This window comes from Thunnus thynnus, chromosome 12 (assembly GCF_963924715.1).
Source record: "Thunnus thynnus chromosome 12, fThuThy2.1, whole genome shotgun sequence".
In the NCBI taxonomy this organism is placed as follows: Eukaryota; Metazoa; Chordata; class Actinopteri; order Scombriformes; family Scombridae; genus Thunnus; species Thunnus thynnus.
The window spans coordinates 5,409,294-5,430,707 of NC_089528.1; the positions used below are offsets into that span (position 1 = coordinate 5,409,294).

The 21,414-nt window shown below is 39.1% G+C and overlaps 1 protein-coding gene across 3 annotated transcripts in view; it reads right to left on the bottom strand.

The window, feature by feature from the left end:
• Positions 1-21,414, bottom strand: part of brinp2 (bone morphogenetic protein/retinoic acid inducible neural-specific 2) — a 245,159-nt gene that overhangs the window by 133,995 nt on the left and 89,750 nt on the right. For all 3 annotated transcript variants that reach the window (XM_067604962.1, XM_067604960.1, XM_067604961.1), the window contains one exon: positions 4,715-5,182. In XM_067604962.1, coding sequence (XP_067461063.1) covers positions 4,715-5,115 — 401 coding nt within the window. In that variant the 5' untranslated portion in view covers positions 5,116-5,182. The remainder of the gene's footprint in view (positions 1-4,714; positions 5,183-21,414) is intronic.

Sequence of the window (21,414 nt, forward strand, 5' to 3'; positions counted from 1 at the left end):
GGCCCTAGCAACAAGAGGTCACTCGTGAGGAAAGCAAAGAAATAGGTTGATTTAAATGTTTGAACAAACACTAATGCTGTTATTTTTCTAGAGGAATAATCTCAGTAGTGCAGGTAGGGCACAGCCGGGGTCAGTTTATGGGCATTATAAATTATAAATTTGACTCAGTGATACTGAGTGGTGTGCATCAAGGTGAAGAAGGGGTCAAAAGAAAATATACTGTCTTGGGGTCTTGTTTTTTATATAATAATCACATCATACAGTCCCTTTGTAACAAGGCTGTGAGAGAAGCAAGAATGTAAAGACACAGTGATGCTTTGTGCAGAGTTATTATTTATAGTTATTATCTTTTATTATTGTCTGAACATAAATAATCACCAATAAAATGAAAAGACTGCATTAGTCAATATTATTTTGGTGTATTTTATTTTTTCATGCTGTTTATTGTATAGTAGATGTTTGAATGTATATATTACTCTAGTTCTTAACATATCTACACAATGTTTCTTGTACTGGCTTGTTGCCGTCACACTTTGATGCCGGGGATCAATACACTTCATCTTAACGTCTCTAATCTTATCTTACGTTGAACACAACATACTAAAAAAGCCAATATTTCATTTCAGTCTAAAGACAAAGATGATTCAGGGTTATAAATGCACCACCCTCATCTTGATTATACTGTTTGCCAACAAATCATGATGAACTTTAGTAATTCTGCTGTCTGCCCGCAAAGGTTCATACACGGTATTGATCATCGGGGGGTTGCCGGCTGCTTAAATGAGCATTAGAGAAAAAAAAAGACCAGCAAAGGCAACACAAGGCGACCATAGAACCCACTGACTCACATGTTGCCTTTGGAGACAGAAGGAATTATAATGCTAGAGCAGGGGAAATGCAGCCATGGTGCTATGAAACAAATGCAAATGATCCATATAAATGAAACATTATATAGTATGTCTAATATTCACTGAGACAGTATATGCACCGGCTTAGTGAATAAAATGCATTTAGTTTTCTAGCTATACTGAGCACAAAAAAAGTCAAATCTCCAAAAATCTGAAAAGTTTGGTGGATAAAGAGAAAGACATCAAGTGGAGTTTTCTTCTTCTCAATGATCCTGAGTCTTATGACAATCTGTCCAACTTATGTCGCAAAACCTTCACCTGTCATTTCTCACTACGCTTCCCCTTCATCTTTAAGTGATGCTGTCGTTTCCATTTGTACAGGCTGATGCAGACACAGGCAGAAAAGAAATGGAAGGAAGCAAAGAAGGAGGGGAGGGAGACAGGAAAACGCTGTCGGTTTTTATTTGTAAAACACCTCGAGTTTGAGAGAGAACCGGCTCCACACAGAAGAGAGCGGTCATCTAAAAGGCTCAATTTTCAATAAGGAGCTGTTAAAGTGCCTTGGAATGAGACATTTCTAACCTCCCGCTGCCCGAGTGACCCGAGGAGCAGCAGAGAACTGCGGTCGTAAAAGACAAGCACCGGCGGTGAGTATAACTGACTGTATAACTGTGAACCGGGCCGTTATCTTTCCATGCTCTGCTGACTTCTCTTGGATGAATAAAAGTTAGCAAAAGACAGCCAGTAAGAGAGAGAGAGAGAGAGAGAAAACGGGGAGAGAGCCTGTATGATTCACTTCGAAAACGTTCCTTATGAAACACCGTCGCTGTCAACTCCTATAACGGTCAAAGAACAAAAAAAAAAAAAAAAAAAAAAAAAATGCCATAGATAATTAAAACATAATTTTCAGGCAAGTCTACATTTCTGACAGTACAAACGGCTGTGAGAACTTTCAAGGCTATGAGCTAAGAGCATCTATTTTTAAAGAGCTCATGGAGTGAGGAGGGGAGGAAATGACAAGCATTATAAAAAAAAAAAAAAATCTGATACTGTATATATTCCAAGCTGAGGAAATGGAAATCCGAATCGCAGCCTCAGCGGATACTGCGTATATCACATATGGTATTAAATTTGGACTAATGATAATGGCGACAGGGGTGGACATGAACTCTGGTCCTGTACTTCATCATTTACAGACCACACAGCAAACAGCCTCTGGACACACAGAGAAACTCCTGTCTTGGCACACACTGTCCTCTCTGGCAGGATCACTGTTTGACCTAAAAGAATAGAGAATACAAGTCCCAACCTAAAGATTACATAACATAGAATGATTGAAAATAACTAGTCCAACAGTCCGCGGCTATACGTTTCTCTGAGTATTGTGTTTTCTTATCCAGACTATTTGGAATTCTCTGCCTCTGTGTGATTATGTAAGTTTAAAAAAAATGTAAATACAAATATTAAACGATGGCTGGGTTTGCTTTCTTTTTAGTTCTCTGAAGCCATAATCACCATCTCTAATGGTGTCCAGACAGAATCACCTGTTTTACCGCTGGAGCCAATGTACAGTATGTTAGCTATAAGCTAGCTGGTAACAGACATGTGAAAGTGTCTGTGGGAGTGTTTATGAAGCGGATTCATAAAAGCCCCAAAGTTGAAACATTTTCAACTCATGCAGATTCGTGCCACCCTGGGTGAATTTGCGCCTAATCACATCTTTTCTTACTTTGGATGTAATTGCTCCACGTCTCAAATTCGCTTTGTGTTCCGTCTGAACACACAGTTACAGTACGTCCACACTAAGCATCTTGTTCTTTCTGATTTGGATATCTGTCCTCAGTAATCCTCTGTATTTCTCACCAGATAATGAAGCTTTTGAAAAAAGCTTGAGACACTGGCAGCATGTTTTCCAGTCGGGTGGAGAAAATGATGACCTAAGCCTGGTTGGAGGCACAGCCAAATGTCATTTTCTGGGGTATTTGCTGAAACAACTGATATTCTCATTTTTCATGGAAGGACAGTCTTGTCACATGAAAGGATAAACAGTTGAAATAGATCAAATATTCAGTAGAAATTTAATGTTCATATCAGTGACTGTATGAGGTGAGATCACTACAAATGTCACATCTTTCTCTTCACCTATTTTACCTCACTGTAACTATAAAAACATCAACGTATCTGACTTCCCATATTCTACAGATTCTAATGACAGTAATCTGAAATTATGTTCTGTTTTGATTCACAATCCATGTTGAGTGGTACTGTATCTAATCTGAAAAGGTTCATTGTGGATGATATTCTTTGTGTTTGACTCCACACTTTAAATGTTGCAGTTGTGCAGAAGTTGACTTTTTAGTAAATTTGAAAAATAAAAAGATTTTTGTCTTTTTTATGACTCTAGAGTTATGAGCTGTCAAGACATAATCCTGTAACAGCTTTGAATTGCATTGCATGAGATAAGTGATATATATGAGTGATATATATATATTTCAAGTTGTAATGACTGCTCATAAAAATGTCTTTCAAGTAGTTGAGGTCTGAACTACAGTTTGCCTGATCCTGCCGAGCTGGTAACTCAGAACAGAAAGAATCAGCAAAAAGACTAGTGGCTGAAAGAAAATGTGACCGAATTTCAAGTTTCATCATTCGATCCTGCGCTCATCACTCAACGTTAACAACTGCTCCTCTTTTATCTATTCACAGATTACACTGAAAGTATTTAAAGCTCTGACTTTAATCTCCCAGACATCATACATTTACCATTCCCTCTCATCCATGTTTAGGCACTCTTTAAAAAGTCCAATTCAGAACTCATTTTATTTTGTTAAATTAGCAAGGACCACATGCATAAGAGCAGTAAGTGAGCTTTCAACCAATTTACAAAAATAAAAGACACAAAAACCATCACAAACAGCTCATTTCCAAATGTATAGCTAACAAAATGTCCAAACACACTGTATTAGTGGAAAAAAAGAGAGAGCGTCCTAACTGAGAACACTAACTGACCCACATGTATAAGCAGAGACTTGAGGAGAGCTGGTAGACTTTACTAAACGCTTTATATAAAATATTCCTTTCTTTTCCATCATCTTTTACAACAGGATAGAGGATACTGCTGTCCCACAATGCTGGCACTGGAATTAGATTTCATCATATCCCAGTAAATTATGTGTAGAGTTAAACTGATAGAAGATGAATGAAAACTTTTACGTTATGTTAAAAGTTATATGGTTAAGAAAGTATGTTTTCCTATCATTAAAAGCTGCATTAATCACATTTTTGGACATTAAAACCATAACTCTTAACTCTTAATTCAGTTCAACAGAGTTGTTTTTGACCATCTGACAAATGTAAATCCAACATACATATATATTAGTGTCCTCACAGGCTCTTAATCATATTCCTATCTGGCTCTTTAGCTGCTAAATGCTGCACTATGTTCACCAGCTATACCCGATAACTGTTTAAAAATGTTTGTAGGTACAGCTTTAAAAAGTTTTATTGCTTCATTTTAATAAAGAGTCACAAGGTGAATCAAAATTCTGTTTATTTGCCTTTTCTGTCATGCTTTTATTTTCTTGCTGAATACTGTATAGTTTAATCTCTTCAGGCCTCTAAAAAAACAAATCAAATGAGACAAATCTGTCAAAGGAGAAGCACTCTTCAGATGAACTCCTATGATGTGAGGTCTCTTTGTGTTAAATCACAATCTAAAAATGTTTGAGAAGCCCCCGGGCAGCCAGCCTGACACACACTTAGATTTAAGTGAGACCGCAATGTTTTCTTCCTTCCACCTGTTGATCCTCTAAATCCTGCTAAACTCTTACCGTCTTCTTCTCTCTGACACACACAAACACACTCACCTGTAAATCTTGTATCTGGTAGAAAATCCCTGCTGGAACCTCTCTCTGAACTCGGTGTACTCCGGACATTTGTGGAAAGGTCCCTTCTCTGACAGCAGCCAGTCCAGCTGTCCTCCGCTCTGCCTTGTGCTGAAGCCCCACGCTGAAGAGCTGGAGGGGGACGAGGAGGAGGAGGAGGAGGAGGAGGAAGATGAGGAGGACGACGATGGGGACGACAAGGAACTGTGGAGCGCCTTCCCCCCGTGACCCCCGCCGCCCACTTGTTCAGCTCGGGCGGGCCACGGCAGCCATAGCAACACCCACGGCAACCATAGGAGCATCAAGGAGGACGCTGACCATCTAGTAGGGGAGGCGGAGCCATGGGAGCACCTCTCTCTTCTCATTGGCCAAGGAGTCGCCATGGTCCCGGTGGTGATGTACTAGGGCACCTGGGACCGGCATTTCTTCTGACAGTCACCTCCCGCTGGCCTGGAAAATAAGATACGGACACATTTAAAAAAGAAAAATACTAATAAGAGGTTCATAGTTTGATAGTTGACAGACTTCCTGTCCACATATTGTGCTTACAGTCTAGAATTATAAAGGCAGCATAATATCTCAACAACAGCAATGTGATCATTTTCATGTCTGCTCTGAATGTGTACATCAAAGTTATTTTCTGCATGTTACATAACAAGACACACATAATTATACTTGTTAAACCATGAACGTTAATTAAGTGAAGACATCAGAGAGGCATTGCTTTTGTTCTGTCATAAACGAGGGTTCTCGTTGAAATGCAAACATTACAGTAGGCTTCATTTACACTTGTCATTACAAGTGTCTCACATCTGGATACAGTCCAAATGTAATTTAATACACTTTTATGTAGTCACATGCAGTATATGTGTCTCTGTTAGCCACATCCCAAATCTGATTGCAAATAAGGGTCAGCATTACTCCAAGCTCCAGAAGGTGGTGGTAATGCACCTGAAGCTGCTTAAAAACATCAGAAGAAGAAAAGGTTTGAACCAGCTGTACTAAAAATCTCATGTATATGCATACACTAACGCCGACACATTGAAAGATATGAGTCAGACAAAAAATTTTAGGGTCTTCACAGGCTCTTACTCACGCTGCTCCCTCACCCACACAGATCACTCAGTGGCTCTACAGGAACAGATCAACGCTAGCAGTAGGCGTAGCAAGTTACACCTTCTGGATAATTGAATGTATAGAAATCGCTGTTTTTTTGGGTTTTCTGTCACTGAAGCAGCTGTTTTCACCGGGGGGACAGTCCCTTTGGATATTTCTATAGACTGGTTAGTGTGTAGTGACACGTATGATATCTGATAGATACACAGTCTGCATAAAACATGAGAAGTGGCTAAGTGTAAATGGGGTCTTATTGTATTGCCTGTCAGCATGCATATAAACCTGATTTCAAGAATAAAAAAAATTTAAAAAAATATATCAGGCAAAGCAGACAGCTGCTTCTCATCTTTTGGATAATCTACATCATTTAAGCATAACAAAAACTGAATGTTTGCCCCTTAATACTAATAATGTTTTACACTGGAAAACACCACCATTGGTTTGTTTCTGGGTCTCTGAGTAAAATAGGTTGGGGGAATGTGTGTGTATGAGGCCCCTCTAGCAGGCTAGTTCAGTGCTGTCATCAAAATATAATGTTCAATTGATTCCAGTAGTTACTTTGCCATTAAGTGTTGGTTTTTGTATTCACTGTCTTTCAGTTCGCTTCACCTGCTTCAGTCAATGATTGCCACAGTTTCTCAGAATGCCTTTAGATAATACCCATACTGTAGAATGATTGTAAACTAAATGCACTTAACTGCAATTCCAATTTTAATAACGTAAAAAAACCCATAAAAGCAGGTGAATGATTGTTTCTTATTCATATCTACCAGGTGGACTGTCAGCAGTTGTTCAAACTCTGCATGTAATTACATGCAAATTCGTTTTTATCTTCTGTGTAATCACTTGTTGTCAGAATAATTTCAGCCAACCTCTTGGTTCAGTGGTGGTATTAGACAATATTCACCTTGGTGACACGAAATGACAGCCGGTACTGTTGATCCTATAATGTACACTAAACTGCAGTTGCAAGATGGTTTCATACTTCTTATTCTAACTGGAAGATAAAGAACATTTAAATCTGCTCATTTCTAGATGCAATTTACAGTTGACAAGTGACTGAAGTTAGAAAATATACATTTCAGAAAAACATAAACTATTAAAACTGGTGATTTAGATTCTTTTTCTTCAAGTATTCACAAATACATATGTTTGATCCTTTTAACATGGAAGTTCATTCTCAACCTTGGAAACAGTAGTGACTAAAAGTGCTTAATTCAAGGTCCATTTATTACTCATGCTACCACCGTAAGCATCCTCCAGAGACTATCTTACATGGCTGGTATGTTGAAATATCCAACGCCCAAAGTCTTCAATTCATAAGGCATCAACACCTACCACTAAAAATTCAACACCTTAAGATCTCTGCTGGTACATCCTACAGACAGGACCCAGTGGAGAGGAAGACTGGACTGCATGCAACAGCTGTGAGAAGCATTTCATGAAAGAAACATCAAGAACCCTGGACAAGAGACTGAATGAACTCCTGAAACATCTGTTTATGAACAGCAGACCTACTCACTGACAGACATCTCGCATGTGAAACAACCAAAAATTGTTCCAAAAATCACCTGGAACCCAACGCCCATACTAAGCAGCTTTTAGGGCCTTTTAGTAGAATGAATCATGTTTTTGAGCTGTGCTGCAGAATAGAATATTTTTGCTACTGTACTGTCAGAGAAATATTCTCCTGCAAACAGAAAACAGACACAGTTTTCTACAAAAACAAATTATCATTGTTTAACTGATTAGTTCTAATGATCAGTCTAGAATGAAGCCTCCACTTCCTGTTATTGCCAGTGCATTTGGCCGTTTATCTATGAATTATGAATTATGCAGAACCAAATAATAAAATTGACCCAGGACTGCAAGGTCCATAGCTGTTTCTGTAATGGTACTGAAGTGCTTTCAGATGGATTTTCATGTCATCATACTGTATATATTGCTATAATGGCTCTGTGAAATGTCAATAGGAGTTAAATGCACTTTTCACATTGAACCTTGCTCGAACCATAAGTCTGAGTAGTTCATGACTTTAACAAAAGAGCATTCTCACTGTCATCAAAGCACTTTGCAGTGATTGCTAGTATAACTCATACATATGACTTTGGGACCAGGACGCATCATTGTGTCCCGGTAATGTGACAAAATTACACAGTTGCTCATAATGAAGGTGATCACAGTTATGGAGCTAAGTGGCAAAGGTTAAAATAGAAAAGACTTAAATAATTCAAACTAACTTTGAGGCGTACTTGTAACATGCAGAGTGAAGAATGTGCAAAGTGACACCACAGTGACGTGCGTCTGCTTCCAGTTTCTTGATGCCTTTGTGTGTTTGGACTAGAATGTCATCACCTGCCTTCATAAATATCAGGCTTGTTAGCAGCACAAACCAAACACATCAGCACAAACCACACTCCAGCTCGAGTGTGGACTCTCGGTATCTGACGCCAAACTCCTCTTCCTCCTCCTCCTCCTCCTCCTCCTTCTTCAAATGTTGCTTTTATTTAGTCAGATGCCCTTCAGAAAAGTACAGGCTTGCTGTTCATTTCACTGTTAATGACTTGCAGTAGTGCTGGGTGGAGTCCTTTGGGACAAATCAGCCTTTCAGAACGGTTATGTAAAGTAGTGGAGAAGATGCTTTAAGTGGATTGGGATCCTAAGTATTCCCTGTTTATCTTACAAACAAATTAGAGAATTAATTTCAGGTGGATAAATGCGGGCTCTGACATGAAAAAACAATACTCAGGGCGCTGCATTCTTAATTTTCGCTCGCTGCACCCAGAGATTACTGCAATTTGAAAAAGCAATTAGCAGTCATCTGTCAAACGAATGTATTTATGCAACTAAAAGCAAGATGAAAACTTGATGAATGGGATGCTGTGCTGCTGCTGTTTTCATGTACTGCATGCAGGTGCAAATTAAAAATATGCTGCCTTCCTTTTGTTATATATATACACACATATATATATATAAAATAAGACTGTATGCCAGGCTAGGGTGTCTGTTTGATACGTGTAAAAAATACACCAAGGAAAAGTCTTGAAATGTAGGAAACACTTTTAAAATAGGTACAGGGAAGAGAAAGCAATTACAATAGCTTGCCTTGTTCAGTCAACTCCTATGAGAGCACTGCAACCACAAGTCAGTCCAATGACATAATATAGCTGGAAGTGTCTCTGAGAAGAAACTTTATTTTGTAGAAATCACCCATAACGTCCAGTAGCACCCAGTAAAAACTCACTGTACTGTCTTCACTGACAAGCAGGAAAATGACAAAAACTGTCTCACAATATACAGTATATCTGTGTCCTCTGATTATATTAGAGCACAACATACATTGTTTCATAATTATGTAAGATAAGCTAACAAAACAAAATAGCATCTAGGATCATTTTTACAGAACAAAGACAAAAAAAAATGGATTTGAGATGACTGATGAGAGGGAAAAGAAAGGATGGAACAGTGAAGCCGTGAGGATGAGGGAGGGGAGACAAGGAGAGAGGAAAGCACTGAGGAAAGAATCTATAGAAGTGGAAAATGAAAAGGAGAAATGTTCGGAGGGATGACGGTGAGTATGTGCCATATATAGTACAGCACAATACCTTCACTTCTTTCAACTGTCCTTTCTTTCTTTCCATCTTCTTTCACTGGCCTTCTCTCTGCTCTTCTTTCTTTAAGTCTTTTTCTCTCATGCGTTTTACTCTTAGTCGCTCTCTTTCTGCTATCTCTTCCTTCTCCTGCTCATCTTTGTAAAACGCAGCAGCAGTTAAATCCCAACAGTTTAACTTCTTTGCCTGCTTTGCAAATAAACTACAATGTGAAACTGTAAATTTGATGCATTCTGTTCCCAGTAGTAGCTATTTCTTTCCCCTCTCTCTCTATGTATATATATATATATATGGGGCAGCTTATACATGTTGTTCAGAACCATTGCAGGAATTGCAATGGTTTCCCGCTCCAAGGAGCTGCGAGATTTGCCTTTCAAATGAAGTTCTGCAACTTCTTAAAGCGCTACCTCTCGCAGAAATAAGAAATATACCCATAACTGCCAGACCTCCTTCTCCCGCGCTCCTCTCCTGAGACCCCCCCCCCCCACCCCCCGCTAATTATGAGATGCATAAAACATGCTGCGAATGTCAGCGAGACAATGGGGGGAAATTGTGAATTTTTAGACCTGACATTTAATGTTCGCCTTGCATTATTCACACACCCTTTGCGTATTTACCCTTCTCTCTCTCTCAACTTGGGGAGGAGCGGGAGGTAAGGTATAAAAGGCACGAACATCTCCATCCATCGGGAGGGAGGGGAAGAGGGGTGTGAGGGCCAAAAATCGACCCCACATGTCGTGCTTAAACAACATCTCAGAGACGACTGCGGAGTCAGGGGGGAGTCGGGGCTTATGTTTATTGGATTTTTTTTCTATCGCCTTCACCGAGCTTAGCATGCATCGAGTGGGTTGTAGCACCGTGTTTACACAAAAAGGGAGAAAGGAAGAGGGAAAGGTGGGAAATGAGAAACACTGGGAAAGCTGGGGAGCGGTGACGGAAAGACGAGGGCGGGAGAAAACGAGTGCAAACAGACGTATTGGCAGATCTCACAGACAAAAGACAGGAGAATATTGAACAAGGAAAAAAAAGGGAGTTTAAAAAAAAAAAAAGCGGCAACTCGCACTTTAAACTTCCCTCCCGGCCACCAAGTGACCGAGCTGAGGGCTGAGCTGAAAGCGGTTTGACCTCCTAACTCATTTAAGTAATTCATGCTTCATTTCAGTAGGCAGAGAATTATGTCGGGAGGTTGCTGCCCCTCGCTTTTCTCCTTTCTGAGTCAGACGAAATTACAACCTTCATTTTTCTCTGCAGCGGAGAACATGAACCTGCAGCAGAATTCATCAGCTCACTATCTGTGTACTGCAATTACCGTGACTGGGAATGCTTATTGGATCTGACACACATATGTGTTTCATGTCCGTTTGAAGCTGTGGATGTGCAGACTTGTGTTTCTGTCTTTGTGTGTGTGTGTGTGTGTGTGTGTGTGTGTGTGTGTGTGTGTGTGTGTGTGTGTGTGTGTGTGTGTGCGTGTGTGTGCATATGCTGCTGAGCACCTGGCCGGGCCCTTGGCAAACAGAGCAGGTGGAGGTCCATCAGCATTAGAGGCCGGCTGTATTCCTCAACCCCAGCAGCTCACTACTCACCTCTCAGCATTTATGCGAGTCAGCAGCAATAGCCGGCCAGCTGTACACCTGCTCTACCCCCCCCCCTCCCCCTCTCTGTAATTCTGGCTCACCGCACACCGAGGCTTATGGGAAGGAAGGAGGGAGGAAGAGGGAAAACTGAGAGTGACAGAGAGAAGAGAAAGAGAGAGAGGGAGCTGGACAAACGCTGGCAGAGGAGGATTGATGCTACAGGAATGGGATGACAGTCGAAGAGAGACAAACAGGGAGGTTAAGAGAGAGTAACAGAGGGAGAGACGGATGAATATAGAGGAAGAGACAAAAGAGAGAGGAAGAGAATGGCAGAGACAGAGAGAGGAGCCAGATCTACATTTTGATGTGGGCTCAGGTTTTGGGGGTGTGAATAGCAAACGAGGTGGATGCCAGGTTGTTGAAAAGGACAAGAGTTTACCAGCTGCTCCTGTATGTATGTATGTGTATATATATATATATATATATATATATATATATATATATATATATATATATATATATATATATATATATATATATACACATATATATATATATATATATACATACATACATACATACATACATACATATATATATATATATATATATATATATATATATATATATATATATATATGCGGCTCTTTTATTCACAGTCTGTTGTTTTTTTTATTTTTAGATTTCTTTTTATTACATCAGAAATGTAAATGTTTGCCCTAAAGGCCAGAAAAAAGCACAGCAAAGTTCATCCTCACATCCATGCATATAAAGGCAGAGCTATAAAGGTTTACAAGTATACAAAACAAACAAAAACTGCAATCTTGTTGGTAATAATCCTGATAAACGAAGCTCACATTCACCAGCTTGAATCTCTTATTTTTGAGTGTGCATATTGCCAGCATGTCTTTTGCATTAAGCAGATAAAGTATGTGATGTCTTACTTTCTGTTGAAGTTTTGTTGTTGGGGAAAGGGCAGATAATACTGTTACATCAGTGTTTATTGCCGCTGCGGTGTTTCTGCTCTTTCCAGGGAATGGGGTTAATTGCTGGTGTTTGAGACTGTAAGCACATGCTCTCTGCATGCTTTATATTTATATTAGTTGGCAGCGCTTCACATACCAGCCTTAGCTTGTGGTGTTTTCCATTTTTTCTTGGTACAGATTATCGGCAGAGTTTATGCCTATTTTGGGAAAAGGGTTGTCTGTTCCTGAAGGACTGTTTTTTCTGATGTGTGAGTGCCTGAGTGCATTGGCAACTAACACTCTCTATCAAAAGTACATCTAAATTTCTCGATCTTGGACACTGCTAAATTTTGATAAATATGTTGTTAATTTTTCCTTTGTGCACCTTATACAGCGTACCCCTTCCATACAGGAGGAGCATATATGACACAGGTCTGCTAAATATGTGTTCAACCCACGCTGCATCTATTTATATGAGACAGCTGTCAAGGTTAATCTCTGGTTGTCAGTGTTAGCAGACTCCAGAGTTACATTAAGTAACTGTTCAACTTAAAGCAAAGGTTTACAACTTTTCAAATCTGTCTTAAAGCAAGTCAGGTGTCCATATGAACAGTGAAAGAGGGTTTCCTTGCGATAATCATTCCTCCTGTTCATACTGGCTATTAAAAGATCACCTTCAAATGAGCTTTCAATGTAAGTGATGGAGGCCAAAATCCACAGTGAGTCCTCACAGTCATTTAAAAGTTGACATGAAGCTCATATGAGGCTTCAGCAGTCTTTTTAGCATCAAATTCCCTCTTTGTGTTTCCGTGGACAGTGTTTCCCTGTCGAGCTGCAGTGGAGGTATAGTAATAAAACTGTGGCACTAAAAAGACTTTTAGTGCCACAGTCCCTCTTTGGCACTAAAAGTCTTGTGGCTAGTATATTTCCAGCTTGCAGTGAAATCATAATCTGCAAAAAAAAAAAAAAAAAAAAAAAAAAGATATATATACACAACTTATTTTGCCAAGTTTGTTTTGAAAAAAAAAATCACTTGTGAAATGCCAATATGACTTTCAAGATGTCATCAACTGACAAACAGAATAATAAAACAAGACTCATGCTCTGATGTATTTATTCAAACAAAAACAAAACATAATTAAAAAAATGCTGAAAACCAGTGACATTATCTGGCAGTGTGAGGAGATAATTTGACTATAAATATTCTGACAGAGATTTGACAAGTTTGGATGGAACACAAAATCCATCCAAGTCTTCCCACTCAGTGAAGGCAAACAGAGACACTCTTGGCCCGACGTATCAGTACTCAGCATCTCTTTACAAGCTTGCTGCAATCTGTTTGTATGAAATTAAGCAACTTCAACTGATCTGCGTCTTTAATTCAATAGTGGGTTTTTTTGGGGAGCTGGCTGAGAGTTTTAAAAGCAGCTTGTTGACAAACCTCAAAAAAAAAAAAGGAGAGAAACTACATGATTAAAGCAGGGAAAAGGTTAACCGGTGTACTGGAGCGAACTCCTACATGGAGCTGTCAATATTTTATGAGGCCTTCTCAAAACCCGCAGAGACGATTAGGAAACCTGGGCTCCACCCACAGAGCTCGCCTCACTTTTTGCTTTGAGATGTGAAATCCCAGGAAAGAAGAATGATTAAGGATGTTTTGATGTATTCTGCTATTAAAAAAAAGTGTGACTGGATTAATCATCTGAGAAGAAATGAAAGGGGCATGGCGGGGCATCTGATTAAAAGAAAAAGAACAAAAAAAAAAAAAAAAAGGAGAAACATATAATCGGCTTTTTCTCAGACTAACAGCGTCTATAGGCTGAATGTGTGTTTTTGAACAAGCAGGTGGTAGGATACCCCAACCCCCCCTACAGAAACACACACACACACACAAATACATCTACACACACAAGCATGGCTGAATTACAAAGCAGCAGAGTCGGTGCACAGTGTAATGGCGATAATGTCAGGAGACACACACTGATGGGCTGCGGCTGGAAACTGGAACCCTGACAAATTATATGCTGTGCTGGCTGTGTGCGTTCATTTTGTCTGTGCAGTACATGTTACATGCGTGTGTATGTGTGTGTGTGTGTGTGCGACTGTCTTATCAGTGCATTCTTTGGCCAATATCCAGCTAGACAAACAAAGAGCCATATGGTCAATTAAGGCCCATCAATACCTCTGTTAACATCTTTACCGGCTGATAATTAAGAAAACAACAGCCTGTCAGCAGCACGCTCTGCTGAAAGTCATATTACCCCATCTCACGTATCCCACCTGCTATGTAGTGTGAGGAACACCTTTCTTAAACCGTTTTGTTATAATAAATCATAAGTCAGTGTTTGTGTGTCAGCGTTTTACAATTATCTATCAAAATTTTGCAGAAACAGATTTTCTTTTCTGGTGAGCTCACCGGGAAAAATCATGACATCACATGACATAATGAGACTGAATGTGGGGGTTTAACTCAAAGCTACTATCTCTATCTGTTTATGTCACAATAATATCTGTATATAATAGGATGAAGCCTAGATGAATGTGTATATGGTAAAGCTATTGACAAAAAACAGGCCATAATAGCTCATGAAGACCTACTGCATCATTTTCTTTTGTTAAAAAGGAAGGTTGTGAAAGCAGTAGGAGAAGAAGTGAGCTTGATGTGTCTGTGTTATTTACAAAAACTTTAAAAAGCTCCCCTGGTCCATTCGCCTGCACTTTTGAGACGGTCCTTAACTTTCATGATCCAATCACATTCCAACTTTTCTAAACCTAAAGCAGTGTATTGAGTGATTGAAGATGTATTCTTGTTGATTCTCACTATGAACTGCAGTAAGAAAACAGCATGAAAAATATTGAACGGAACACTGTTTTGTTTGTTTGCTTTCTGTCAGCTTGGTCTTCAGCTTATTGGGACTTGGGCTCGTCTCAGTCCCGGAGCTGAACTTCCTCAGACTGACTTAATTGGTTTCTACTACAAACCTACAGCTACTTTTGGATCTTAGGCCCAAAAAACAACTAAAAGACAAAAGCTGCATTGCAACTAAGCTTAAGACAGAAATGTTTGTCTTTTTTTCTGTCCAGCAACAAAGATATGCTAACACTATGCAACACTACCAGACTAACAAAGCACATATAATCAAATTCAAAAGGACATCAGTGCTACTTAGGAGCTCCCCGGGCCAATAAGTTAATAGACAAAAGATCAATAAGATCAATAAAATAGATGCATACTGTATATATAGAATACATATACTGTATGTTCTGTCAAAAATGATTGACCATTATCACAAAAAAACACGAAAATGAAGTTTCAAAACACAAAGGACACTTTCTGTGGAGCATCTGAGCACCTTCATTCAACACACTTTTACTGAATACACTATACAGTGGGTGACCTTCAAACTGAAGTATACCGAGCTCTTCTCCTGATTCTTTCCTCTGAAACCTTTTCATATGAATCAGGAGCTTAATAAACTGCAAAAACATAATGTCAGATTAGACTGACGGTGATCTTCTAGACTCCAGCTGAAAACACCATGTTTTCTCTATGCAGTGTGATTAAAACAAGAATAGAGGCACGAACACTGACCAGCACTCCCAAAAAACCCTCAGCGTCTCAGTGAATGCTGTGTTACAGCCTCATTCATTAGTCCTCTGGAACTTTGTTGACAGGTATTGAAGCAGTACTGCAAGAAATAATGAAAAACTAGTCGACCGGAATTTTAAAACTGCAATCAGTTGCAAGTTACTGATTACCTGCCTAACACCTGTATTAAGAGTCAGGGAAACAATCTGATTTTCATCAGTTACGTCCGGAATCATTGCTCCCTAAATGTATTGATGATGGCGTAAAAAGGATTGTGTAAAGTGCTTATCATATCATCAGGCAAAATTACTGGGTTTGGTGATCAGCTTAGTTAGAACACTAGCCACTCTCTGTCTTTCCATCTGTCCATCCATTATCCCCTTCCTCCTTCTTTCCATACAGTGCTTTTCCCCTTCCTCATTAGCTCCCATCCTTTCTCCCCGTTTCCCTACCATGCTCCTCCTCCCCCCCCCCTTCTTCATTTTACACAAGCTGCTCACTACTGAGTCTATCAGCATCTTAAAGTCTCTATATGCATACCGCAACATCTCCTTTATTAGTTGCTAGCTAGTTTAATCCCCTCCAAATTGGTCCACACAGAGTCAGCTGGGCTTCTGTTGATATTCTGCCAGCAGTAGCAGAAAGCAAATTCTGGTAATTGAAAGGACCATGGGGGATGGGGAACTCAAATTACACGCACCATACAGCAATATAGGCTTACCCCAGGCTATGTTTGGAATATACTTGAGATTCACTTATGTCAGTATACCCATGTGCATAAACAATCTGCTTTCCTAAAGTCATGGTAACGATGCCGAGTGGTCACTCATAAAACATCCCAGAAACCACTTAAGACGAGGTCCTGGGGGAAATCGCCTTAAGAAAAAAAAAAAAGTAAGAAAACCGAATGAGCAGGAGAATGACAAAATAATCATAAAAATATTTCAAGTGCTCAAAAGAGAAGCAAAGTACACTATTGCTTCATTTAAATTATTTCTTAAAGCTGCACAAATGAATAATTAATAAGTAAACACAATGTATTTAACTGCAGCTTGCACCTTTTTGTTACCTGCCCAGCACCAAATGGCAGACAGACAACGTTAGCGGCTAGCTACTGTACATACTGTTGTATGTTCGACAACAGCGAGGCCAGTCCTATAACTGCATCTGTCCATCACTGACTGAGTGATAAAGTTACACCATTGGTCAGCCAAAGCCAAGTATCCCAGAATGCATTTTGCATTCAGCCAACCATGAATGTATAAAGAGCAACTGACAGAACTGGCAGAGATTAAGCTGTAGGACTGTTAATATGTCACTTTGTTAAGTTTTAATGTTTTTCAGGGGAGAAAGAAACCATTTAGATTCCCAATATGTGGCCAGTTTATCCAAATAACACCTATTTGAGAAGAGAGGATCTGTGCACTGTCACCAGTGTAACTTCCTGTCAACGTCCACATGTTACATGGATCTAGTGCCTTTTCAAAATAAAGCACTTCTGTGTTCATGGTAAATAAAATAAAAGCAATATAACAATTACATTTACAAATGCAAATAGATAATTGAGAGATAGATATTGATAGATAGATAAGATATTGAATTAAAACTATTTTTCGGGTTGTGGGTAAGTGAAATAATATATAAAACACATAAAAAAGCTTAAATCTTAACTCACCCCTTCTTAAAACAACAGCATATAGTCTACACCCAAAATCTGGCTCAATGTATTTTAAATATTTTTAAGTATAAGTGCTATACAAATAAATAAACATATAAAACATATAAAAACAAACATCTTAAAAATGCTGACGATGTCCAAGTCTGATGATAACCAGGTGATTTACAAATTAAAAGCCCTCTAGTGTTTCAGACACGGTGCAGCCAAATACTGGGTTTTGACCTAGTCTTGTTTTTGGAGTCAGTGTAAACCAAAACAGAACTAGAAGTAGTTTGGACATTTATCAGCTGGCCAGAAAAATATCTTCAAATGAATGTGATGTATTCTAGGTGTGTATATAGCCATAACAACTTAATGTAATAATATGTCAGTGTTGTCTTTTTAGCTTGTTTCACTGCCCTCATGTGGCCAAAAAAGGGAAAGAAAAATCAATACAGCTAAAAAAAGGGAAAAAAAAATCTATGCAGCTTTAAAAAGTAATGCTTTGTGTGTGTATTTTGTGTATTTCCACAAACAAAACAACAAAAAGCTTGCCAGCCTTGTTTCTGTTGTTTTCATGCCTCATTTAAACTCTATATAATGCCAACTAGCAAGGTTTGCCAGCTACCTTGAAATTAGCTGAATGAAAAAGCCTGAAAATGATGACTGTATGGGTGACTGAACCCCTAAACTTTTGTCCCAGTACACCAGCTCACAGAGGAGACATAATACATCAAAATTCAAATGTCATGCCATACATGGTATTATCATAGCTGCTAATTACTGAATCACCCCAAGCTGATGCTAAATATAATCCATGCTGCCTGCATCCACACAACAGACAGTGAGCTCACAATGTTAACAAGCTCGTAGCGGAGCCTTACACAGCTGAGTAAAATCTTTACGTATACAAACAGTTGGCGGATAATTGAGCGAGCATCGGGCCCCTTGTGGCCGATCAGGTGCTTACCATTCTGGCCACGTAGGCTAATAGGGCAGCCATGCAATTAGCGCTGGTCCAAATGTACCTGTAATGATTATTCCCACTACTACACGGACAAAAGGGCTTTGACTGAAAACACTAACTAGCCACAATGTCATAGTGGTAATGACTGGACTGACACACATAATGCTGGACAAGCTGATTCTTGATTCAATGCTCCAAATAGAAGCCGCATTGTCAGCCAAACACATCCATTAATGAGCTTATGATAGCTTTTGTTTACACACAGCTGTGTGAGTGGATGAATGTACAGATTCTGGCTCTATAGAGGAGCTCCTTAGAGAAATATAAATGGATACACTCTCACTAAGCAGCCACCACAGTATGAAATTAGGATGTTACTGGAGTCAAGAGGTTAGCTTTTCATCCGCAGATGAATCCACTGATTGATTTTGTGCAATTATTTGCCTTTGTTATTGCGCTGCTGATAGATAATGGCATATTTCATGTCAGTTTGAAGGTTGATTTGAGGTTGATTGATTTTGGAGGTGCTTCAAATTCATATTAATATAGACCCCCCCCCCTTCTGATAATATTTGAACTGCCTATGATACTGTAATTTGTGACAGCAGCCAAGCAGCAGTAGCCACAGTTTGAACCGACAGTGTCCATTAATCAGCAGTGGTCAGTTCTGCTATCTGCCAATACTGCTAAATTGACAATAACAACTATTAATGAGTAGAATAGCCGAGGGCGCGTCCCATTTGAAAGGAAATCCATAGACAAACAAACAGCTGGTCATTTACACACAGACTGGATAGGGTCACTTACAGCCATCACAAGCTTCCTGATAGTCTGACAGGCATAAAGGACACGCCAAACCTACTTACTTAAACAAATCCACATCTCACACTCTGTTACACACATGCAGTCATTCCGGTCCATAAAAAATAGAATAAAGCTACTCTGGCAGTCATTTAGCCGGTGTTTGTTTGTAGTATTTTTCAGGCCAGCCACAACAAAAGGCTGCTAAAGCACTGTTCATCAACAAATCCATTAAGCTATTAGTACAATCAGTGCCAATGTTGCAATTAATTGTACTATTAGAATAGTTAGTACTACTGACTGGAAATCTTGGTTCATGTCAGAGGAATACTCTAAAGGAACAGTTGGCTATTAAGTGAGCTGGCTTATGGCCTATCACAGCATTGCCAGGCAGGCCATATGTGGGCTAATAGGCCAACCATGGTGTTAGAAGGAATCCTGTGATAGTGGTGTTAAATAGTCCCACTTGCCAAATTGTCTTGATCCACATAGACCCGGAAACACAGGTTGACTAACTCTATTTCCAAACACACACTATATCAGTTCTCCATAACCTTAGCCACATGTTTATGGAGAGCAGCCGTTTTAGGCTGCTGTGACCAGACACTGAATACATGCACGTAAAGCTAGATGTGAATAAGAATGAGAGGCAAATTAAGAGAGTGAGATTTGCATGGTTCAAGGGGACATTACTTTCCATCAGTAACTTGGGCTTAGACAGATTACTGTTTTCAGAGAAAAGGACGGGATTTAGCAGGTACATCATATAGGAATCATAACATATCCAGGGGTGGAATGTAACTAAGTGCTTACTTAAGTACAAGTTTGAGGTACTTGAACTTTTTCTGCTACTTTGTTACCTCATTTACACCTGGCATTAAAATGCGATCTATATTGGATAAGTGTCCGTAACCACGCCGTGTTTGTTGACAAGTCTGCCAGCTGCACCCAGCTAATTTGCATAGTGAGATCTGAGACCCATAGATGAGATGTTATTATTATTATCCAGATTATGTATCCAGATCACCTGTTAATACCAGGTGTAAATGGGGCCTGCAATTCTGCTGCAATACATTTCATAGGGAAATGTTGTACTTATACTCCACTACATTTATCTGACAGTTATAGTTACTGCTTACTTTCCACATTAAAATTTAGCATACAAAATATATGATGAGTTTATAAAGTATGGTTATAAATTAACAATAAAACACTAAATATAAAGTAGTCAAAATTGGGTTTTTTTTTTTTCAGAATAAGGATGCAAAATGAGTTCTTTTATTTTTGACACTTTGACAAGTATAATTTAATGATGATACTTATGCACTTTTGAATGCAGTACTCTGACTTGGAGTACAGTATGTTTATGTTATGGTATTGCTACTTTTACTTAAGTAAAGGAACTGGATACTTCCTCCATGACTGAGGATATCAAATACCATATTTAGCCAATTTTCTATTTTTGTGTGTTCATGTCTGACTAAACCTAAGCAAACAGCAGATTTTGTATATTTTAATCTAATTTATTAATTTAATCATTTGAGGTTAGTTAATTAATTACTTTGTGACTCTTCATAATTAATTTGCATTCTGACCTTTAAATGCTATGGCCTTGATTAAGCATCACCACGAGGCCGTGGGGATTCTGTTTTTTTATTTAATGTTGGATCAAAAGTGCATTATAATCCAACATTTTCTTACATATAATGGATGCCCCATTAAATGAGCCAGAGTTTATGGTCTTTGGTCACATTTGCGCTGACAAGGGCTATGCTATCCCTTTTAAGGCCATTTCACAGGGTAAGTAATGGCTGCCCAGAAGTCATTCATCTTCAATAAGTGGTGAGCAGGCAGGTGGAGAGCAACGGGCCGTCTGGCAGATATAGAGGCAAGTGAGTTTGTTCTGAAACTGTCATGTTTATGCTCATTCAGCACTCGCCCACACAGCTGCTCAGAGTTTAATCAGAAGTTTCAGGAGAACAGAAGTTTCTTTGCGTTACCCATGAAATGACGCTCAATCACGGAAAGCATCAGTAACATATAATAATAAAGTTTAGCTGTGCTGTGTCTTCTCATTCAAATTATATAAGCTTAATTATATAAGCTTAACTCTCATCTCTGTTATGGCAAAGAGTTAAGGAGTGCAAGAGTGGGTGAATCACTTCAGAACTTTATTCACATAAGCTTATCAAGTAGTTAGAAGTACATTTATTTAATCCTATCAGCTATGTATTTAAAGATGTACTTGTTCTGTAAAATGACATGCCATTTTAGCCACAGTAACATCATGGAGTTGAAAACCAGAGAGGTAGAGAGGCCACAGATTCACCATGGCTCCCCAAATTGAATTTTGGTGTCAATATGACCAGTGGCAGGAAATCTTCACAGAACATAGGATGTTG